Here is a 23,667-nt window from a genome sequence, read left to right as displayed (position 1 = left end):
TCTTTTCTGACATGCTTCACCAGATTATCAGCTTTACCTGAGAGAAGAATTGTCCACAAGACATTTTTGTTTGGAAAAAAAAGCACTGGTGATTAAGCAAAAATAAAAACACTGCTAACCAGGTCAGTAAGGGTATTTATGGATCTGGTTCCTAATTGAGTACATCAGCTCTTCTAGCCAGTTCCCAAAGCCCAGGAAAATCCCAGCACTAGCCACTTTCTCTATAGATTTCTCTCCTTCACCTTGAGGGCAGCAGTGAATGCTCCTGCTGCATAAACACAATATCTCAATTCATCAGTTAAGAATCAAACTTCTGGTAGGAACAATTGCCATGAGGTGCTGTAAAACATGCAGTCGTAGGATACTGATCCCTGGTGATCATTTACAGCTTGAAACAAAACTTGAAAACCAGGCAGAGAGGTCCTTTTTTGCTATTTTATAAGGTTTCATTACTCCTATTAACACAAGGCCCCAGTCATACATCTTAAATTATGTACAGAGCTAACCAATCACCTCTACCAGTAGGACCCTGCAGGGAAAGTCTAAGTGGGGAGACATCACAGCCAGCTTTAAAAGACTTAGAGGAGATGTTGAACTTGTCCTCATGGTAAAGTGTCAGAAGACTTGAGAGAGCCCAGAGGGTATTGAGTCAGGAAGGGATGAGGGCTGGAGCAGGAGTGCAGATTTTTGTGTCCACAGTGCAGGCACAACAGCCGTGGGCATTGTCCTGTACCAGCACAGAACATCAGAGACCTTGAATTCTGGAGAGGAGGCAGGAGATGGAAAAGAATAATTTTCCAAAAGGCAAAGGAGCAGATGCAGGTGGGGACAGGAGCAGAACCACAGCAGCCCTGAACAACCAGGTTTTGAGGACAGCCTCTGGTGAGGACAGCCTAGTTTTACCAGGAAAGGACAGAAGGGCCATCAGTTCCATGCAGTTGTATCAATCCCACTAATTTTTCCTTAGGAATGATGCCTTAGTGCTCACCCTGTACCCTGGAGGCTTAGCTGAGGTTAGCACAGAGCCCTGTGTGCTGGATTACCACCTCTGAAATAACACATTGGGCAAGAACCAATTTTGCAAATCACAGTCCTGCAAAGGGAAAATGCCAACAAATGGACGTGCCTGTGAGAAAGAAAATGCTGGATATAGAAATTAGCAGAGCTGATTGCTAGGTATGCTCAATTAGGAGTGTATATATGGACTTTTCTAGGAATAGCTTTAGGCACGCTCAGCCCTGCTGCTTGTGCTATATTTCTGCCATACAGATTAACTAAACACAATGTTAAGAGATGCAAAAAAACCTGTGATTTGAAAGTTCTGATATAAACAGTCCCTGAAAAAGAAGCAAGCAGAGCACACATTGTCTATGCCATTTGTGAGCCAGTGGATCTAATGGTTCACTTACTTTACAACCTGCTTTGGAATAATTTGGCACATCTCTAATTTTAACAAGCTTCAGTGGGATTAGATAAAATGCAGACTTTGTTTACATCAATTAACACTCAAAGAAGTACAAAAGAACTTGTTAACTGCATTTATGAACAAAAAGTAGCAGAGTGAGAGTTTGTCCAAACAAAGTTACTGTGAGACTTGCTCAGATTGGCACAGTTGTCTCTGAAAGGCTGAAACCAAGAACCCAAGGAGGGAGCTGCATTTTCAAAGAGGAAGATGTGTATTTTTAATTACACAGGCAGATCTAATCAACATTTGTTGATTAGATCTCTGCATTTCCAGGTTTGCATACATCAGACTCACAGAGATGCCTGCTTCCCCCCACGTGCCATGTACACATTCACTGAGTCAAGTGGAAAACCAAAACCCATCGCAGGCGAGCTGACAAATACATTGGCCATTGCTACTTTATATTATTCCTGTTTCCAATTATTTTGCCCCACTGCTGTATTATTATTATTATTATTCCTATTCCCAATTATTTTGCCTTGACTGATTATAAGCAAATCCTTCTCTACATGCTACAGAGCTGGAAAGGAAATGTGGATGACTTCAAACCTAGCCCTAACAAATGGACACATCATATACTCCAAATAAAAGGTTTTCAAATAGCAATTATATTAATAGAGACACAGAGGAAAAGTGGGTAAAAAAAGGGTTTAAAAATGAGAGAAGTAAAAAGAGTGCACTATGCAATAGTATAATACATGTAGTATATGCAAGTAGTATAATACATATTAGCTGAATTCCAATAAGAATAATTTTTTTTTCATCAGAAATATTTTGCCTCTTGCATCACATAATTTCCATAGATCTGTGTGCTCAAACTTGTAGACAACACAAGAGACACCTCCAGAAGTTGTTTTTGTGACTCTCTCAGGATCAGCCACTTCTAAGGAAGCTTCCTGTTCCCTCCTCAGGTGCTACAGGCACCACATCTTTTCCATCTTTTCCCCATTAATAGCTCAGGGATTATAAAACAATGTTGTCACTAAATCACAATGTTCTTAGTTACATTTTCTGTGTAGTCAAGGGGCCTGGGCACTACATAAATGCTTTTTTGTCACTCCAGCATTCTAATTCATAATTAGAAACGATCAGCAGAGCTGAGCTGCTCTCAGGCACTGCCACCAGTGAGAGCACTGCTGGTCCCCAGTCCTGCAACAGCGACTTCCCACTCCTGGCAGGACAAAATTAACTCTTACAACCTGATAACCAGCCTGCTGCTGCACTAACAATGGCAAAAGGTGTCTGGAACAGCCTGGTGTGCTGGATCATTGCAGATCAGAGCTCTGCTGGACTGCAAGAAGAGATAGAATCAATTCCTTCCAGAGGCTCTGCACTCCTGTTTGCACAGCAAACTGCAGAGCGGGACTTAACAAAGCCCAGACCAGCAAGGGAAAGCAAGGAAAGGGTCTTTAATTAATGGAGCCACACTTGCTGTACCACAAACTTTCTTCCTTAAGGTAGGGATATTAAGGAAAAAAAGAACTTTTTTTTTTTTATTTTCATAGGAATAGAACAAAGAGAATTCAAGAGCAAGAGGAATTATATGCCATCAAATTATACACAGCTGATTTTTTTTTTTTTAAGAGTGAAAGGATTGAAAACTTAGGAAAGTAACAAGGAGGAAAATGTTCCTCAAAGGTGAAAAAACCCAAATTATTTTAAGTAAGTAACAAATACTCTCAAACATTTAAGCATAATTACAGCATTTCTGGAGTCATGGTTTCAATAAAGTTTTTTGAGCAACAAAGATGTTGGAACCTGGAGTTTCTTTTCTACTACCACCCTACAAGTGGAAGTTGCTGAAACCATGATAGCCCAAGCAAACAGCCATGCACACACCAAATATTCAATAAATTTTGCCCATAGAGGCTACCTGAAACAGCCCATAAGTATTAACATAGATACCCAATGCACAGATATCCAGCTCTGTCAGAGAAACCCAGCTCCCAAATCCCCTCTAAACAAAACCAGCTCTAAATGCAGAATATCACAGCACATGCAGATTAATTCCTGATAGGTATCCAAACCCTGGACAATCTAATAGCAGCTTAGCATTGATTGCATGCTGCACAACAATTTAGGTTTTGTTTTCCATTAGTAAACACCTCAAATTACATGAAAGGGAGAAAAAGTTCCCTAGATACAAGCATTAAATATTTATCAGCCTTATGTCTGCTCTGTCACCACGCCTCTAAGAAAGTCCATTAATTAAATACTTTAGAAACGATTAAAACACTTCCTTAGAACTTATTGGCACCTGTTAATTCACTGACCCTACGAGGCTATGGCAGTAAATGTCTTGTTTGATTGCTTCTCTTACCAATAAATCAGCAGCTTAAAGACAAAGGAGACATGATGCAACTCCATGTACACAACATTGCCTTAAAACACAAAAGCCAGTATCTAGAGGCAGAGAAACAGAACATTTATGTAGACAGGGCAGCACAAATAATCTATTTAACCTAATCTTTTAATTACAGGAAACATCTCGTAGCAAGACATACAAGAGCAATGAAATGACCCAGAGCTAGAAATCAAGATGATATATTTGTGCATGTGAAAGTAACACCAGCAGAATTCATAAAAGAAAACCTCCTTGGGCATTATTATCTTTCCATCAGGATACACTGTCATCACATTGAGAACAGGAGAAAAAAAAATAGCTTAAAATATGTTATTAAAATACAAATAAAGGGAAAGGGAAAAGAAAACAAGAGCAGAGAAAGGTAAAATTAGAAGCGGGGGGGATGCAGGTGAAAAGAAATCTCTTTGAATTATTAAAAAGGAGCATGTTAGGATTGGGGAGGGAAAAAATAAGGGAAAGACCCCAATAGCTTGGCAGAGCACAGCACCCAGTCCAGTGCAGAAGCTGCAGGGATTTGGGTGTCATTATTCACTCAGTCACAAACTACTCAGCAGAGAGGGGGGTTCAAATCTGGCCCTGCTTGGGCAGTATGCAAATCTTCTCCCACTCCTCTGCAAGCTTTTAAGGATAGCTGGCAGAGAGTCCCCTGAAGAGTCCTGGCAATGCCACAGTCTGCAGTGGGAAACGAGCATCTTGCAAAGAACCCCTGAGACGCTCCTACCCCCTCAAATCTGCGCGAGAGGAGAAGTGTTGCCTGCAAGGGGGAGCGAGACGGAGTGCGTGTGTGTGTGTGTGTGTGTGTGTGTGTGTGCACGAGAGGGAGAGGAAAACAGTGCTGGTAATTATAAAAGAGTCCTGAAATGCCAGGAGATGGGAGAGAATAATTGATCCTAAACAAAAATAATGACAATAAATTGCGCGCCCCTCGCTGCGTGTAATGCTTCCTCCTCTCTCCCATTTGTGGCGCTTTGACCCTTTGTTCGGATCCTTTACCTTGCTGCGTTGAAGTTATTATGGAATATTTGAAAAAATTGGCTTCCCTTCCTTTGATCTCTACTATTGGATTACATTCTTCCTACTGCCTGCACACAGTTCTTCACTCCCACATTCATTTTCCCCATTTCTTTGTTTACATTCAATTTTACCATATTTCTTCACACTTTTCTACATGGGTAAAGCCTATGTTATGTTCCAACACACAGTACTCTCTCTCTTTCCTTACTTTGCACTTTTTAACTGATCGTGTAGAATATTTGTTTCCAGAATGACAACAAAAAAAAATCCAAACAAAACAAAACACAAAAAAAAAAAAAAGAAGAAAAAGAAGAAAAATGTATGCAATGGTGAAAACATGTTCCTTTTCACTCCAACTGCAGCCCTTGCTGAATTGTGCTGCCATTGTTTTCCAACAGAACTTGCATTTCCAAACTTGGGAATTCCCATCAGTCTGTCTGACAGAATTTTCCTGTTTTTTCTCAGAAGGTGTGCATTTTTCAAATGCCAGTAACATACCACTACAGAATTTCCCAGGAGTAACAGCTTGGTTTGAGGGACTCTTATTCAAAAGCCTTACTTCAAAAAAAGTCATTTGAAACAGAAGAACCAAAACTGATTATTTACATTCTATAAATCAAAACAAAACTACAACCAATGCATTTCAAAATATTGCTATAATTATTTTCTACACACTGATAAATTGCTGGACATACTTTCCTGAGTGCTGGTTGGCAATTCCTCGAGCACTAAACACAATGTTTATTTAATTTTAGATTGTGAATATAATTATTAAAAGTGTGATTCCAAATCATTAAAAAAAAAAAAAACAGGAAAAAGAATATACAGGGGGAAAAAGAAGCAACAAACCAAACACAAGGGAGGCATATTTCAGGTGTATTGCAGTGTTTTTAAACCTCTGTCTGTTACACTTCATGGAAGGGTCTTTTTCCAGGGACTCAATCCTAGGGGAAGGAGGAGCTCAGGCCCATCAGGGGCAGAGCATCCCAAGCCAGGTGGCAAAGTTGGGAGTCACAGCAATGGCCACTGTGACAGTTTGGGGGTGTAGGAGAAGCTGCAAAGCTCAGGAGCAGCTCTCTCAACAATCCTGACTCCATTCCCTGAAATATATTGAAATGGCAAAGATGTAAAAATGAATTCATCCCACTTTTCTCAGCATTTATAGAAGACAATGTGTTTTATACCCCCCCAAAAAATGGGATCATTTTCTGAATAAAGTGTATTTTTTCTTTATAATCTATGCACCACCACTTTTCTCTTTCTCTAACAGTACAAGTCAGGGGATATTAGAAGATGCAGAGTCATAACACAGTATTTCAAGTCTGGAGAAACACAGTTCTTGTCTCAGACTCCCACATTCACACCCAAAAGTTTCCTTTTGTGTCCTCTCAGAGCGGGCTTGGGCTGTGCCAGCCAAAGACACCTCACACAGATCCAGCCCCACCAGCTCATAAAGTGAAAGAAGGAAAAAAGCATCATCATGGTACTATTAGCACCTGCACAGACGTGCATTTTCTACCCCCAGGGTAAATCAGGAGAGTGTGGGTGAAATTGATGCATTGACATCAGCAGAGGAAGAATTGTGACCCTCAGCCAAAATCCAACCTGCCCAGTCTGTAACAGGCAGCCCCACAAGGAAGAGATGGATGGACTGGGAATGGGCTTTGCTACCACAACTAAAATGAGAAGTAAAAAACCCCAGCCAATCCACTGCATATTGATTTAAGCACTGCAGGATGAGGTATTGAAAGAAATAGATGTTGGTCCTTTCAACCTCTTGCTCCGGGGCCACTGCTTTGTTTTCTCCTTTTAACTTTGCCACACATTAACAATTTTCCTGAATTAATTCAAGGCATTTCTGGCAGCACGTGATTACAAATTATCCATTTTTAATTGTTTTTCAGTGGTTGAAACTCAATTCTGCTTAGCCTGCCTGAGAGCTGGGCATGGGTGATAACAGGTTATTTCAACAGTTCAGGCTAAAAATGGGATCATTCACTTAACTCTGCAGTATCAGTGCAATTCATCTCAGTCCATAACAGATGACATGTTCAATAGAATATGTAAAGTATGCCTCCACCTAGTGATGACTATGTTCAAATAATAGAAAATAATAATAATTATTCTATTACTTAAGAGAATCACAGTAATTGGCTCCATTTTACCAAATTAAAACGTGCTCTCATGTAAATATTCACATATAAAAATGCACACTTCGCCTCCAGAAAAATTAGTTTAAAGCTCAATCTGTGTCAGTTTACCTGGAAACTCTGACTTGAAGGAGGCTAAACACATACCAGGTTTTAAGTAAATTAAAATTCAAAATAATAAAGTACTTGTAGCAATCAAGACTATTACGAGGACAAAAGAAAAATGGGGGTGTGACTGAAGTGCTGTGGATTTTAAGTGTTAAAGTTGTCTGATAATTTAAGTTTGATAGACTATTTCTAAATGAAACAGTAAACAAACCACATCCCCTCCTTGCAACTTTGTTTGCCAAAGAAAATGTTTGCTAAACTTCTTGGATCACTGTGTTTTACAGATGCCATTGCAGATGTAGTGGCTGAAATTTTTAGGAATTTTTTTTTTGTCCTAAATCAGAGCAGAGGTTATGAAAATAAAAATAAAAATTAAAAAGAAATTAATTTTTTACAAAATACAAAACCAACAAAAAACTCCAATAAAACGTCCTAACAGTAAAAAAAACTTAACAATCCAGAATTCAAGAAATCCAGCTCTTGAACTCAATCTCATATTTCTCACAACTGCCATAATCCATATAAAAATAGTCTCTAACTGGGATCAATTGCAGGCGCATCCTCAAAATCAATAAACTCGAGGAGGAGGTTTGAAAAGTCAGGGTCCCTGGTGGAAAACGTTCTTGCGGGTTTTCCTTTCATCTGGGAACCACCTTAAATGTCTTCTCAGGCCGCCTGGTCTTGCATTACCATTTCAAAAAAGTCTCCCCATCCCATTAGTGGTCCATGAATCACAGTTTAGGAATTCCTGCTCAGCCGAAAACCAGAGGTGTTGTATCTAAAAGAGAGGGCAGGTCACTGCCTGCCGTTCCCCCCTTGCATTTAAATTGCCTCCCATTGTCCCTATAACACCTTCAAGCATCCAAAAAAACATCCTGTCTGCAAAGAAATCACTCCTACACAAAAAAATGTGAATCCCAAACCTCTCCTCTGCCATCCCTCTGCACGAAAATTCAGAGAGAGGACAGCCAAGGCTCCCCATGCCCAGCCAATTCCAAATATCTGCCTCAGCCATTAAAGAGAAACACAAAAAAATGGAGTCAAGTGGCTTCGCCAAGATTTTAAAAAATGTAGCGGCTGAACACAGAAATACCAGCACCAAACATGTAAACAAGTCAGATTTGATTATCTCTGAGTGAGTTCATTCAGGATTCGTTTTTCTCTTTCTTTTTTTTTTTTTTTCCCAAGAGTTTGATAAATTAAGGGAGTGTTTGGGCACCTATCAAGATACTTTTTTTTTGGTTCATATTAGCTTAAAATAAATTAAAAAAAAAAAGAAAAATTATAATGTTCTTAAATTAATTTAACTGTTTTCCATTAGGAGAAGCACTAAACCTTAAAATACCAAAGAACCAGAAAATCCAGTCTTTTGCATTTCTTACATTTGTCTTTCAGCTGTTGATTGCCAGAAAATACCATTTTCCCCGGGTCATAAATGCACAAAACACAGCACCAAGGGCCACACTCACATCAGAGTTGCTTTATCAAGTTCACCCTACTGACTATCTGTAGCCATAATTCTCATTACATGCTTTATCTTGAACCACCTCGTCCTTGTGAAGCTATTTACCTTTTCCCTACCAACTGATCAGAAGAGAATGACTATTTTAAAACATCAATTTACTACCTAAGGAATAATTTAGAGAACACAGGTCTTTGGGGATATTATTAAAAAAAATAAATATTGGTTGGTTCAGAAACCAGTTAAATGAATGTTAATTGCCGAATAATTTGGGTTGGAAGGGAAAGGTCACCTGTTCCAACTCCTTGACCTGGGCAGGGACATCTTCCTCTAGAGCAGCTCCTGGTCTGAGTTATTCAACCAGGCACCGATTTTGGCTGAAAAATGTTTTTAAAATGCTCAGTGTGCCCTGCAGGATGAGTCCACGGGGAAAGGGAGAGCCTGGGTGGCACCGGGAACAGACTGGGCAGCCCTGGCTGCTTCTGCTGCCTGCATCCCTGCCCACATCCCTGTTCATATCCCTGCCTGAATCCACTGCCCACATCCAGTGCCCTCATTACTGTTCACATTCCTGTCTGCATTCCTGCCCATATCCACTGCCCACTTCCACTGCCTGCATCCATTGCCCACACCACTATTCACATCCCCACCTGCATCCCTGCCCACATCCATGCCCGCCTTCCCTGTCCGCATTCCTGCCCACATCCACTGCCCACTTCCAGTGCCCATATCCCTCCCTTCTTCCACTGTCCTCATCCCTGCCATCTTCCCTGCCTGCACCACTGTTCACATCCACTGCCTGCATCTGTGCCTGCCTTCCCTGTCCGCATTCCTGCCCACATCCACTGCCCATTTCCACTGCCCACATCCTTCCCCACTTCCACTGCCTGTATCCCCTGCCCGTATCCCTGCCCATCTTCCCTGCCCACATCCGCTGTTCTCATCCCTGCCTGCAACCCTGCCCTCATCCACTGTCTCATCCAGTGCCCACTTGCACTGCCCTCATCACTGTTCACATCCCTACCCACCTTCCTTGTCTGCATTCTTGCCTGCATCCAGTGCCTGTATCCCTCCCCACTGCCTGCATCCCTCCCCACTGCCCGCATCCCTGCCCACATCCCCACCTGCACCCCTACCCTTTCAGACCTTCCCCGTCTGCATTCCTGTCCATATCCACTGCCCACTTCCACTGCTTGCATCCCTCCCCACTTCCACTGCCTGCATCCCCTGCCCACATCCACTGTTCACATCCCTGCCCGCAGCCCTGCCCTCATCCATTCTCTCATCCAGCGCCTACTTCCACTGCCCACATCCACTGCCCTCATCGCTGTCCACATTCCTGCCCATATCCGTCCCCTCTTCCACTGCCTGTGTCCCTGCCCGCCCGTGCGCTGCCCACGAGATGGCAGCAATATGTTTATGAATAATGCAGCAGAGGCTGCAGCCCCATTTCGCATGCGGGAGCTGCAAAGCGCCGCTCGCTCCTTCAGCTGCAAAACAAAATAACATCGCTCGAGCCCCCTCCTCCCCTCCCCAACTGCACAAGCCTCTGTGAATTCGGCCAAAAAAAGAAGAAAAAACAATGGGAAGAATAAGCTGCTCCTCTGTCACGCTGCCCGGGTTGCTCTCTCGTTTTCCAAGGCACAAGGTGCTTCCTCTGCTCCCACAGATTTGTCCTGCTCCTTGTGCTCAGCCGTGCTTCTGTCCCTGACAAAATTATGTCACACGCACATTAAGCATTAACTGCTGCTATGTTTTATTCCTGCAGCACAGAAAATGCCTGTGGCTTGAAATAAATATTTTCTTTCCTGATGGACAAATAACATCTGCACTGGTGAAAGCTGCAAGCGTGGCTGTCACAGGCTAAGTGATTCAGATAATTTCTTGAGAAGCACATGTGTATGAGCACACGCAGGCACTCGTACCTATCACAGGCACTCCCGTGTCAGCACTTGGATTTGCCAAAAGATGGGCTCTTAAAAAGCACAGTGAGCTGTTCTAACCATCACTTTCAGCAGACAGACTTCTTCATACACATAAGGTCAGACTGGGGGAATACGGATTGTGAGTTGTTAAAATCAGCCTGGTTCCATGGAAAATTTAGGCTGCTTTTCCACTGGATTTTGGAGTCCTCCAGCATTTAGGGAGGCTGTGGCCTGCAGTGGGTGCCACACAGAGGTGATGTGCAGTGCCACAGACAGCAGCACCACAGCACCTTGCTCAGGGCAGCCTCTGCTCCAAGGCTTTCAAGCCTTTCCAAGACCTCCATGAGTTGTTGAAGTTACACTTTTCAAAAGATTTTTTTTTTCCTGATTTTTTTTTTTAGGATAATAATGGGGGGAAAAAATAGTACCTGCCTAGGTAAGATCATATTTACATATCTACAAATCAACCAAAGCTTTTTTGAGAATTTTGAATCTTATTTCATGAAGCCAACTATAACAAAATATTGCTTATCAGGAGTGGACCTCACTATTGCTGGAAAGTAACAACTTTTTCACATCATTTTAAAAAATGGTAATTAGGCTTTCAATTTTTTCTTTTAATAATACTAACAACAAAATGCTAATTTTCTGATTCTGTAACCACAAAATACATAAGGCCTTTTTGACATAACCGAGGGGTTTATTTTACCCCAAAGCAGACTCAGCAAGGGGGAGAAATAGATTAACTATAATTTTGTGGCACTTCTAACTTAACTGCTTGGTTTGTCCTTTTTATGAATAAAGTTGCTGTTCCTTGAAATCCTTTAAATTCCATTACAGAGGTTAAATTGATAGAGAAGTCCTTGAAATTCCATTACAGAGGTTGAAGACCCAGTTTCCCAAACTTTTTAAATGCACAGTGTTGTCAGTTGAGTGCTCTCCTGTTGATTGCTTCTCTATTTCCAAACTGATTATAGCTTGAATATTGAAATATCAAAATATTGAAATATTTTTGTACATGTCATAGAAAAGTATTTTTTTTTTTATTTTCATTAAGGTTTCCTATGCAAATGAAGCCAAAGTCCTTACAGTTTTTATGTTCCTGTTCTTGTGTAAAGCTTTGCTTGTATCACAGAGGCAATGACACCTGTCCCTCTTTCTGTCACTTTTTTGGGGGGTGAAACTGGCTTTATTACCTGATATTCCTTAGAGCATAAATCACATCAAGAATTTCTGAGTCCATTACTGAGCAATCACTGAGCAATCTGAATTCCAGTTCATTTTCCATATGTTCTCTTTGGGCTAACATGAGTCTAATCAGATTTAAGAGAGAGACGCTGGTGAGAAAAGCCTGACCATTTCTCACCCAACATTTCTGAAACAAGGGTAGAACTGTATATTCCAGAGTGCTCCAGTTACCAGGCTCTTGCTTATTCTCAATTAGATAAGGATCTTTTCCTTTCTCAGCTGATTTTTCTGCCTGTTGTGCTCTTTACTAACCAGGGACACCTCAACACCTCCTTGGGTCCCAAGAGCAGCTACTGTCAACACAGGTGAAGTGGTTACAGTTAAATCTGCCTTTTCCATACATAAAAAATAAATTAAATAACAACAAATAAAATTACCAAGGATATCTAAAGGTCTCTCCTCATCATTACCTTAAAATATCATATTATAGTCTTTAGAAGCCAAAGTGTCTTCTTAATTTTATAAAGTTTAAAATGCATATTGTGTGCAATTTTCTGTTTCCTGCAAAACTTGCCTCACAATCAAGGCTAGTTCTCCTCTTTCACTATGTACGACCACTCTTACTTTTCTGTTTTGATCACCAAAAAAAAATACATTAAAACTTACAAGATGTTCAAAATGAAAGAAATTAAGAAAAGTACAACTGAATACATGGGGGAAAAAAAACCCCAAAACAATCATGGGTGTTGTTGGATTTAGCTTGCAATAGAAAATAGGCACGTTGAGAAGTCAAAAGATTATCTGCATTCATTGATTAGGTTTTACTGAATGTTTTGGCAGGAGCTTTGCCAGTAAGGTCCAGTTAGAAGAGAGAACCAGAACCACAATTGTGAGTCTGTTCCACATTGCTGTGCTCAAGATCTCCCACTTACAACAATAAAAAGAGCACTTATGTAAAATCAGAGAATGGTTTGGATTGGAAGGGATCTTAACTGGTCTCATTCCATGGGCAGGGACATCTTCCACTCCAAGCCCCATCCAGCTTGGCCTTGGACACTCTCAGGGACGGGGCAGCCACAGCTTCCCTGAGGAACCTGTGCCAGGGCCTCCCCACCCTCACAGGGAAGGCCAATTCTTTCCCAATATCCAATATCCCATATCCCAACAGCCTGATATCCCATCTAAACCTGCCCTCTGGCAGTGGGAAACAATTTCCCTTTGTTCTGTAACTCTATGGTGCTCAAAGTGGGGTCCCATCTCCCTCAAACTGCTGGCCACACTTCTTTTGAAGATGAAGACCATTTTTTGGTTTTGTGTTCTTCTAAAAACCAAATTTTGTTACTTAAAGAAACTCTTTCTGACACCACCTAATGACTGTGTGATGTGGCCAAGTCTTTTAATTAGGCAATAACATATTCAGGTCTTTAGGATAGAAATTAAACCCCAGCCAGAGCAGTGAAGTCCACAAGTGGACAAAGTGGTGTTTAAGATCACAAGAGGTCCATCAGATGCATAGGAGAGTCAAAGCCAGGAAAGGTTCCTGCACAACTCAGAGCTGAAAGTGAGAGCCCTCTCAGGCTCAGGAAATGGGACTAACTCTGGGATGGGATTTGGGTGGGAACAGGCTCCAACTGCTGATAAAGACCATCACAAGCCTGCAAGGTGGCTCTTTTAGATTTCCCTCCTCTGTGCAGCATTTATGTTCAAAAACACACAAAGAAACCCAAATACCAATCCCAGCCCAAGCCCCTCCACGTCGCGCTCTCAGTGCTTCCTCTGGAGAGATCGTGGAAACAAATATGATCCCTCCCATGGCAAAAAGCAGTGACTTAAACCATTCCTGGGAGGCATCCAGGCACTATCCTGATCCTATAGTATGTAGAACAAAATAGCTTATCATTCAGATTACTCGCTTGGACAAAGCTGGAGAGCTTCAAGGACAAGGGAGTTACCCAGGATCAGCGCCATAAATGTTATTATATATGAAACAGCTGCAAGATAAATTCTTTCATATTACACATAGGTGCAGTTGTACTTTCAGCTGTCTCGCTGGCGGAATACTGTAGGTCTTATACAGCTTTCACTATTTGTAAAATACACGTCTTAGTTGTGTAGGATTGAGTGACCCCTTACAGCTGCAGTGCTGAAACAAAAAACAGTATCACACCACATCTGTGGCAAGAGCCCAGCCATAGAACTCCAGAAATTCCTCATATGAAACCTTCCTAAAAGTGAACTCGGTGTACAGGGTAAAATTATGACTAAAGAAACCAAAAAATGCCTGTTAGTTAAATGAATGGTGCTATTAAGAGAACAAAGCAGCTTCATCGATTTATAAATATGCTGCTCACGACCTTTTTTGTGCTTTTCACCTCTCTCCTACTTTTCCTTTTCCTTTTTGAATTATCTGAGAGAAATCTCCCAAAACCTCTTCAAGGAAATAGTGTACAACCACAGGACTTTGTGCTAATGAACCCCCAGAATTAAAAATCCAGAGGTCAAGAGCACATCTTCCATGGAGTCTGGGCTGAATTTCAAATTAAAAGGCTGTTTGGCTTAGAGTATAGGATGAGTAAAACTGGGGGAAGAATAAGACCCAGTTGAAAAGTTTACTAAAAGTAGGAAATGTGGAATATTGGGAAAAAAATCTGCAAATTACCCTAGTTACTGGTGTTTCTAACACCATATCAACACTGACTGAAAAGCAGCCCATTAAGTTATTTTCTTTTTTGATAACTCACATCAAAACACACCTACCCTATATCAAACTAAGCCAAAAAAAGGCAAGAGGAGAACAACAAAGTGGCACAGGCACTGTTTCTGTTCCAGTTGCTGACTGACAACACTGCCATCCCTTAACATGGTTTTATTTAGTTATTACAACCATCTCTCTGTAAATGACACTTAGGATTATTTAAGATTATGTTGTAATCCTTTTAATCCTCAGTGCTTTAAATTTCAGGCTAAACACCAAAGAGCAAACTAGCACTTAGCAGAAAAATTTAAAGCATGTGATTTGAACATAAATCTTCTTTTATTCAGCACTCCTCCGATGAAGACCTAGTGCATCACATCACTCAGCCAGCAAGAGCAAACAGCTCCGTGTCTCACTGCAAGCTGCTACCTCACCCCACACCATGGGAAGCTGCTTCTAACCAGGTCTTTTCCTTGGTGCCAGCTACACCATCAATAAAATAAATGAAAGGAAGCCAGGAGGTTATAGTCTATGAGAGGTGCATATTTTCAGTTACTGTTACGGAAAAGTTGAGGGAAAAAAATACCCCCACATAATGTGTTCATCAAGAACAGAAATAGATTGCATGCACAAATTGGATAGTGTGAGACAGATCAGACTTATCCTGTTAAAAAGGGAGTAGCTCAATTAAAATGAGAGGAGTAACGCTGCTGAAAGCATCATGATCAAGACCAGAAACCCAAATCTTCCTGCCCGAATATCATTCACTCGCAGTTCCCTCTTTTATTTCTCCTTGCATCGATCACGTTTCTAATTAGTTTTTCTTTATGATACTCCTATGCTCCATCTTCTTGCTGCTATCCATTAACTGTCATCTGCTTAGATTTTAAATCCAAGATTTCCTTCTTTTTCTTCAATCCAAAATTTCAATCGTCTTTTTCCATTTATGATCTATAATTCATGGACTCAAATTGAGCACCCTGGCAAAATCAAATTCAAAATTCTGTACCTACTCCTAATACAACACATTAGCTCAAAGAAACCACTGAATGAGAAAAGAAGGTTTTATTAGAAAGTAATGAAACAAAACACCAACTGTGTTTTGATGGCCTTTGAAGATATAATTATACTTATTTCTGATCACTTCAGAGTTAAGCAGCTAATGTATTTAATCAAACAGCAATGCAATGCATCTATATTTAGGTTGCAAAAAAAAAAAAAGAAGAAAGAAAGCATTAAAGAAAGCCACCCATGTTGTTTTCATTTGAACAAACCTATGAATAAGTAGACACACACTATCAATTTTATTCCCACCCACGAGGAATAAGTAGATCAGAAGTGTTTCCTGAAATATTCAGTTTCCAGGTACCAACTGACCTCTCTGCTTTCCAACTGGCCTTGGATTCCCTCCAGACTATCTCACACATCTTCGCTCCCTCTGCAGTCCCCTTCCCACTCTATCTGCTCATGTAGCACCAGTCTTGTTCAGTCCCTTCCTTTCCCAAAATGTCACCACTACTGGTGCCAAAGCCTTCTCCTCTTTCGCTCTTACCATCTGGCACAATCTTCTTGTAGCTCTCTGTCTAAACAATGCTCCATCCCTTTTCAAAATGTGTCTTAACATATGTCCTTCCTCCCATGCTTTTACTTCTTAATGTCTCTCCCACTCACTTATTGGCTTGATGAAGACACATTTTAATGGGTTCAAACAGTAGTGCATGAGTTTCCTTTCTCACATTATTCTGATTCAGTTACACCTCACACGAACAGAAGTGAGAAGAAAATGCATTGCAGAGCCCTCGTAGAACCAGTTTGGTAAATCAATAACAGAGCTTCGTTTGTCTTTACTTTGGAAATGTATTAGCTCAAATGAATCACTGAAATGCATTTCCAAACGGGAATTTTGCTCACTGGAAAATGAGAAATAAACCCTAGAAGCTCAGAAGACCTGTCAGTGTGCTCAGGGGGTTGCAGGAGTGAAGGCTAAGGTTATACTTAATCACATTCCAAGTGAAAAAGCTGAAGATTGACAGCAAAAACCAAAATATTTATTCTAAAAATACCTAGGAAATGACAAAGCCCCAAGTGTTGTCTCAAGACAACCTGAAAGATGTGGGGGGTATAGAAGCATAAGTCTTGCTGTCTTGGAAAAGAAGAATATTTCTAAATATTGCATGTGCTTTAGAAAGATGTCTAGAAAAATAAACCTTGAAAAAGCCTCTGTAACACACAGCTGACCCAAAGAGATTTCTTTTTTAGAAGCCATGTACAGGCCCTTAGGGGTTTTTTTTATGTGTAGTGGCTTTTTTTTCCTTCCATCCCAGACCCAGACCCAGTTGGTTCCTCCAGCATGTTTCATTGGTCATGATGCCAAAGGACTCTCTGGTAACTAACAGGATCTTGACCCTGACATGCTCCCTTCTGCATCTCTACCCACTTTATTGCTTGTATTGTTAAACATTTTTAATGTTAGAACTCTGGGAAGCAACTTGGCTCATAGAGAATAATATTTTGATGTGGCTTGATGCAACATTTAGTGAAACAGAAAAAGACAACAAATCCTTTCTACTGATATTCATGGGAGCTGGATTATGTCCAAAACCTGAAGATGTTGCAATAAACTATTTTAGCCCCTAGATCCTGGAATGTTAACCTTGCAGTAATGCTTTTCCCCTCCTTTCATCTTCTTGGGCCTTGATCCTCCCTTTCAATTCAATGGGATTTGGACGAAGGAATTAAATAATATTATTTTCCATCAATGAAGAATAGTCCTGTGAGAAATACATGTCCTTCTCTGCTGGCCCTGACAGAGGCAAGCTTTTAAAAATCCTCCCTTCCCCTTGCAGAAGTGAACCTGGGTCATCACCGTCTGAGGACCCTGAGCAGCAATAAAAATAAACAGAGAAACCGCACTGCGCTGGAGCCGTGCTTGTATAAGCAGTTTGAAGAAGTTGTGTTTATGGAAGTCCTCTAGGTCAAGATTCTAGGCCTGAACCCAAAGCAATTACCTACTAAGTTTTAAAAACAAATTGAATATAGAGCATTAATCAATAAATCAACAGGTTCTCAAGTGTTTAGGAGACTCAGTCATCAGAAATCCTTCTCTTAGAAAAATAGTAAACCGATGCTGGATAAAGTGTTACACTCCTTTACTGGTAAGAAAAATGCTGTGTTAAATCAGGATCTAGTTATTAAAACCAAGGAAATAAAGCCTACCTCTTCAGAGTTCAGACACAAATGAGCAGTGGAATGCTTTGCCTCTTACCTGAAAGACATTCTTTTTGCTGGATTTCTCTGAGGTCCACTCAATGCGAGCACCACACAAATCCACACACTCAGGTTTATATCCCGGCTTCTGGAAAGGAAAAGAAAAAAAAAATCAACATGAATATGGCCTGACTTTTCACAAATGGGGACAGTTATCAGATAAAACAAGAATAGATCAAGTTAAAGTGACAGGTTGTTGTAGCACAGCTGCTGGTATTACTGAAAAGAGCTCATTATAAACCCTGGTATTGTTAAATAACCACTCTTGGGGTGTCTTAGTTCAGAAGTAAGGTTCTTATATTAGAACATAATTTTAAAAACAATTAAATAGTTTAAAAAAGAGTTTAGTGTAACATATAGTAGATCAAAACACAAATGCAGACACATGGACCAGCTATTTTCAATGCTTACTTTGCCAAACCTCTTGAAGAGTCATTGAGTTTAAAGGAAAAATTTTGTGGGTTTTCCAAATGCAAATTTAAACTGATGCAACTGGAAAGGACAGAAATTAGACAAGAACATACATCGTATCTCTAAGAGAAGCTATCTCCTTTCTCCAAACAAATTATCATTTCTTGCTCCTAAAAAAAGAAGAAAAGGCTTCGAGGGCATGTGTGACACACCCAGAAAGAGCTCAGCACAAGGGCTGATACTTCTCAGTGTCAGTCCACGCATCCTGGAGTGACACAGCTCTGCCTCCCCTGCTCCTCCATATGGATGCAAGCAATTCAAAGAGCAGATTTGTTTGCCTGTATCATTTACGTTGCTGGGAGTTGGTGCAAAGCACAATAATCCTCATTTGCCATCGAAGCTCCTTCTCCAGGGACTCTGCCTGTGCAGCAGTTCTGGCAAAGCCCCTGTAGTTCAGAGTAGGCTTTGTAGATTGGGTTGCTGTACATCCTACTCAGCAGTAAAAATACTACTGTTAAAGTAAAAAAGCACCACTAACTCCCTTTTGGGTAGGGGATGGAGTGATATCCACATAATTTAATTAATCAGCTTGATGCAACTGTTTTCTCTGCTGCTCGTAAGCCATTGTTACCCTAAAAATGTCATTAGTGATGACACAAAACAGACTTTATAGAGTTAAGAGTGGCCAGTCCAGCACCAGCCACAGAGTCAGCTTTCCAAAAACTACTCACTGGATTTCTCTGATGTTGTTATTAAAGGCTAAAATATGTGAGTTCTCCAGGATGCCTTTGAGATGGGAGGAAGAGAACCTATTTAGGTTAAAAGAAGCAAAGCGATCCTAGTCAAGTGATTTGCAGGCCTAGTATCTGGAAGTTTTCAGTACTGGGATTGCAATTATGTTCTCCATTTGCCAAACCATAAAACCACAATGGTTAAGCTCCACTGAAACTGACAGTCCTGTGTGCCTTTGTTCCTTTTTTTAAAATATTATTAATTTTTTTTAATAGAAGAAATATACTCTTCAAAACAGAAGGATGTTCTTGTGGTTAAACCACTGAAGAGAAGAACTTGGATTTCTTTTTCCCCACCTCTGCCTCAAATTTCCTGCCTGGCCTCTGACAAGAGTTTAGTCTTTCCAATTTTTTAATAGCAGATCAAAACTGCAGCATTGAGACTTGATTTTGCAAAAAAAATATTGAGAAATTTAATCAACTAATATTTGCATGGCAAAAATTATTAAGTTGGAAAAAAACCCCAAGCACCGATATATTAATGCAAATAAATATTCAAATTGTGGATGAAATGAATGAGTTCTCAATATTCCAGTACTTTTATAAATAGGGCTATGAGGCTTAGATCATCTCCAGAACTCCATGCAATGCCCAGATCTGCACCACACAGGCAGTTCTGCAACCCATCAGGAACACACAAGACAGGCTTCTCAAAGTGGGCAATCTTCCTCTCTTTGAAAAAAAGATTACCCACATGGATAGTTTGAGTTGGAAAATACTTTCACAAAGAGGGGCAGCTTTATTCTACCAGCAGAAAGAGTTGAGAAATTTTGAAAACACATTGAGATGAAAAGAGGAGATTAACATGTAGACAAAGAAACAGAAATAGTTTTTTGATAGTGAACATTACTGGGCTACAGAATATTTTCCTCAGGAAAACTGTCGTGAAACACTGAAGGCAGAAAAAACAAAAGCCTAGAGAGGAAGGAAGATGGAATAGTGAACTCTGTAGTATCTCTAATTTCTATTTAAATTTATTGTACAAAAATATATGCAACAGCAGAAGCTGGACTCTTCTGTGCACCAATGAACACACAGGGTAATTTTGCTGCTGTTGCTGTACTCGGGAGTTTGTTTACAGCTCTGATTTTGTAATAAGCAGAAGAAAAGTACAAGCATGTGCATCTCCCTCTCCAGAAAGGATGGGATGCAGGCTTGTGGTGTGGGAAAGATGAAGAGGTTTCTGCTATGTGCAATAATTATTTGAGTCAGTCTCTTTCTCTGGGGGAAATAAATATGAATTGAGCAACCTGGTCTAGTGGAAGGTTTCGCTCCCCACAGCAGGGAAGTGGAACAAAATGATCTTTAAGGTTTCTTCCAACCCAAACTCTGATTCTATGAAAACTTATCCTTTGGAGAATTTATCAGTTCTGACCACAATGTGTCTATGAACTCATGAGTATGGCATAAAATGTGAAGCTTCTGATGAAAACTTCATGCTAAATCATTCACAGGGTTCACAGAATGACCAGGTTGGAAGAGACCTTCAAGAACATCGATTCCAACCCAGCCCCAACACCTCAACTGAACCCTGGCACCCAGTGCCACATCCAGGCTTTGTTAAACACACCCAGGCATGGGGACTCCACCACCTCCCCGGGCAGCCATTCCAGAACTTTATCACTCTTTCCATAAAAAAACTTTTCCCTGCTATCCGACCTGGATTTCCCTTGGTGCAGCTTGAGGCTGTGTGCTCTGGGTATGTCAGTGCTGCTGGAGAAAGAGCCCAGCCCCAGCTGAGCACAGGCACTTTTGAGGGAGCTGCAGAGAGTGATGAGGGCACCCCTGAGTCTCCTCCTCTCCAGGCTGGGCACCCCCAGCTCCCTTTTCAGAGCCATTGAGCCTGAAACTGCCCATCACTGTTCTGCTGCATGCTTGGGGAGCACCCACTGAAACCCCTCAGAACTCCAGAAAATGTACAAGGAATGTACATTAATTTTGGCCTAAAAATTTCCCTGCTACAGAGCTGGCTTCCCAGGTTATGCAACACCCAGAGACCCTGGGAGAGAGCAAGTTAAGGTGACTGGGAAGCCTGAGCTCTCCACGTCCTTGCTTTGTGCTCTGCAGTCAGAGCAATTATGTTATATCAATGTTGTTGCAGGGGGTTATGCTGTAAATTGATACAAGTGTCTGCTAAGATGAAATCTTCCTAAACATGAATATGGATTTCAGCAGCATTTTCACTCACTAAATTACTTTGCAGATGGGCTAATAACCTGAGGTTAAAATAACCTCAGTTGAATAAACTATCTGAGGGAATAAACTGACTACATTTTCTTGGTCAGAAAGACCAACTGATGATAGAATTAAATGCTGTTAAGGAAGAATGGAGCTGTGATTCATTTAGATCACAGTGTCCTTAATTTAAAATAAAGAGCTAGTCAAATTCATAAGAACGGTTAAACAAAAAACAAACAAACAAAAGAAAAGTGTATTAAAGCCAGGACCACAAAAAAATCAAGGCAGCAACAAGAGCTAATGATTTAGCTACATGGGATGCAAACTTGCATTTTCAGTAGTATTTGTAAACAATCTCATTTTCTGAATCTCTCCTCTGTGTGCTTTAATTGCTGTGCTCTATTACTTCCAATAACTCCAGATTTTGCCACCAACTTCACCAGAAAGCAAAGCAATGGATCCCAGTCCTCTCCATGCAGAGCAACAGCAAAGTTGCCACAGTGAGTCCTGCACCTACAGTCATACACAGGAACAGCAAAACCTTTTGGATATTGCCATTGATTTGATTAAAACATTACTAAAGATTCAGACAAATAGAATTTTAGATCACCTCTAAATGCTATTTAGTCCCATTGTCATGAAAAGAGGTATTAGAAGTGCTCTCATTTCTCTCTCTCCTGCTGCCTTTGTTTTGTGAAATATCATTCCTCTTTTAATGATGCTGTCTTATTCTAAATTTTTGCTCCAAGTACAGTATTTAATAATTAATAATTAATGAATTAATATCTTTAGAATACAAAGGAACTTTAATCTTTTTGGTAAGTCACATCATTTTCCTGCTAACAATAAAAATGCTTTGTTATAATTCATACTATTGTGGATGAACACAGCTTCTCTTACATTACTTAATTAATGGTTGAGTTCCCCCTTTTCCAAAGTAAACAAAAACTGGAAAAATAAAATAAAAATCAGTAGACAAATGACTTCTAATGAATCCTTTTTTTTTTTTGTATTAGTCCCTTTCCAGTATTAAAATTATATCTGGTTAAGTGGTTCACAAAGGAAATAAGCACTGCATTTACTTTATCAGATGAGATAAGCACGGCAGTTTAGCTTTTTTTGACATGCAAAATTTGAGTTTAGGAAATTGAGTTATAAGATTATGAACACTGACAGCTCTTGTTGTTTTCAAGCTTTACCTAATTTGTTTATTTACTGTTGCATTTAAGTTTTATGCAACAGACAGAAAATGTAACTTTAACAGATTTTTCTCACCTAGTGAACATTGAGTTCACAGTCCCAGCATTCAAATCTAGCATGGAATAAAACAAAAAAAAACCACCAACATTGTTTTGCCCTCCCCAGAATGAGAAAAATACAGGTTCAATATGTCTGTGTTCTTCCTAACACAGGAGATTTTATCTCACTGATAAAATGAGCACTGGTGGTGACTGAGGCTTCAGGGAAAGGGACTGACCTCTCAGAAGGTCCTGTTTCATAAACCACCATCGCTTTTTTAGTTAAATCATTTGAGATATGGGCCAAAAACCCCATTCTCCAGGCTGGTCTAGTTTAGTATCCAAATCCCTAAAGAGCTAATGGGGATTTTAACCATGTTGAGGAGTCTCAGAGCAAAATCAAGCCTCCTGTGTGTTAAATTTCCACCAGTTCATTTATCTCCTGAAATTTGGGTAACAACTTGCAAAGAGAGGGAAGAGGTAGCAGAGAGGGGTGCAAGACACTTAGTAAATTATAAGAATAGTTCTAATAAGTTCACCTTAGACATTTTTCTTTTCCTAATAATATAAAAGTCAACTTTAAGGAAAACAGGTGATTCTGAAAAAAAAATAATAAGCTTTTCTGTTTTCATGGCTGTAGAGAAGTTGTATTTTCCAGCTGGACTAGCACAAACACAAGCAGAAAGTGCCAGATTTCACCCTTTACTTGTTTGTATTGTTTCATATCTTAGTTCTGGGTTTCTTTTTCTACAAATCTCAAAAAATATATGGCATGAAAAGGTGCTCTTCAAGGCAGATTTTATGACAGGTGGCATTGATAGAGCTAGGATTTATAGAAGAGTGGTCTGCATCACCTGCCACAGGAAAAATAACTTATTGTTTGTGACTCCTGCCAAAGAGAGCACCTTTGCGGCCACCCATCAAGCCAATGAGATTTGGCAGGTTCGATCAGGCCTTGAGAGCCTTTCACAACAGGGCTTTGTCAAATCTGTCCCTTCACTGCCCACAGTGTCACAGAGCCACCAAATTTCCCTTTTGCTGCTCACGCTGAGGTTTGGCTGTGCCCAGCACCGAGGGGACGCGCGCCGCTACCGCTCGCGCAGCGGAGCTGTCGCGTGTGCCCAATGGAGATCGGTGGCCTTTCCTCGGGGCACAATAAAAAGGTACTGCAAATTTCACTTTGTAGTAACTACAGGCTACAGAAATTGCATTAGCTGCATTAGATGGAGTCGTAGAAATATTCAGGGAGGTTAGCGGGATATGGTGGATGTCACATTTATACTGCGATAAAAAATCACTTTGCTAACTTATAATGTTTTCTGCTTTGGTAACACCCTATATTAAGGTGCCGCTTATAAATAATTTATTATTATTTATTAATGTATAAACCACTTTATAGGATGGTAGATA

General features: G+C 40.4%; 1 protein-coding gene across 1 annotated transcript in view; it reads right to left on the bottom strand.

Annotated features, from left to right (window-relative positions):
- ARHGAP15 (Rho GTPase activating protein 15) overlaps positions 1-23,667 on the bottom strand; it is a 320,887-nt gene that overhangs the window by 245,222 nt on the left and 51,998 nt on the right. The window contains exon 6 of the mRNA XM_054636450.2: positions 17,638-17,727. Coding sequence (XP_054492425.1) covers positions 17,638-17,727 — 90 coding nt within the window. The remainder of the gene's footprint in view (positions 1-17,637; positions 17,728-23,667) is intronic.

This window comes from Agelaius phoeniceus, chromosome 7, assembly GCF_051311805.1.
Source record: "Agelaius phoeniceus isolate bAgePho1 chromosome 7, bAgePho1.hap1, whole genome shotgun sequence".
In the NCBI taxonomy this organism is placed as follows: domain Eukaryota; kingdom Metazoa; phylum Chordata; class Aves; order Passeriformes; family Icteridae; genus Agelaius; species Agelaius phoeniceus.
The sequence above is the reverse complement of the archived record's forward strand: the minus strand, read 5'-3'. Positions and strand labels throughout refer to the sequence as shown.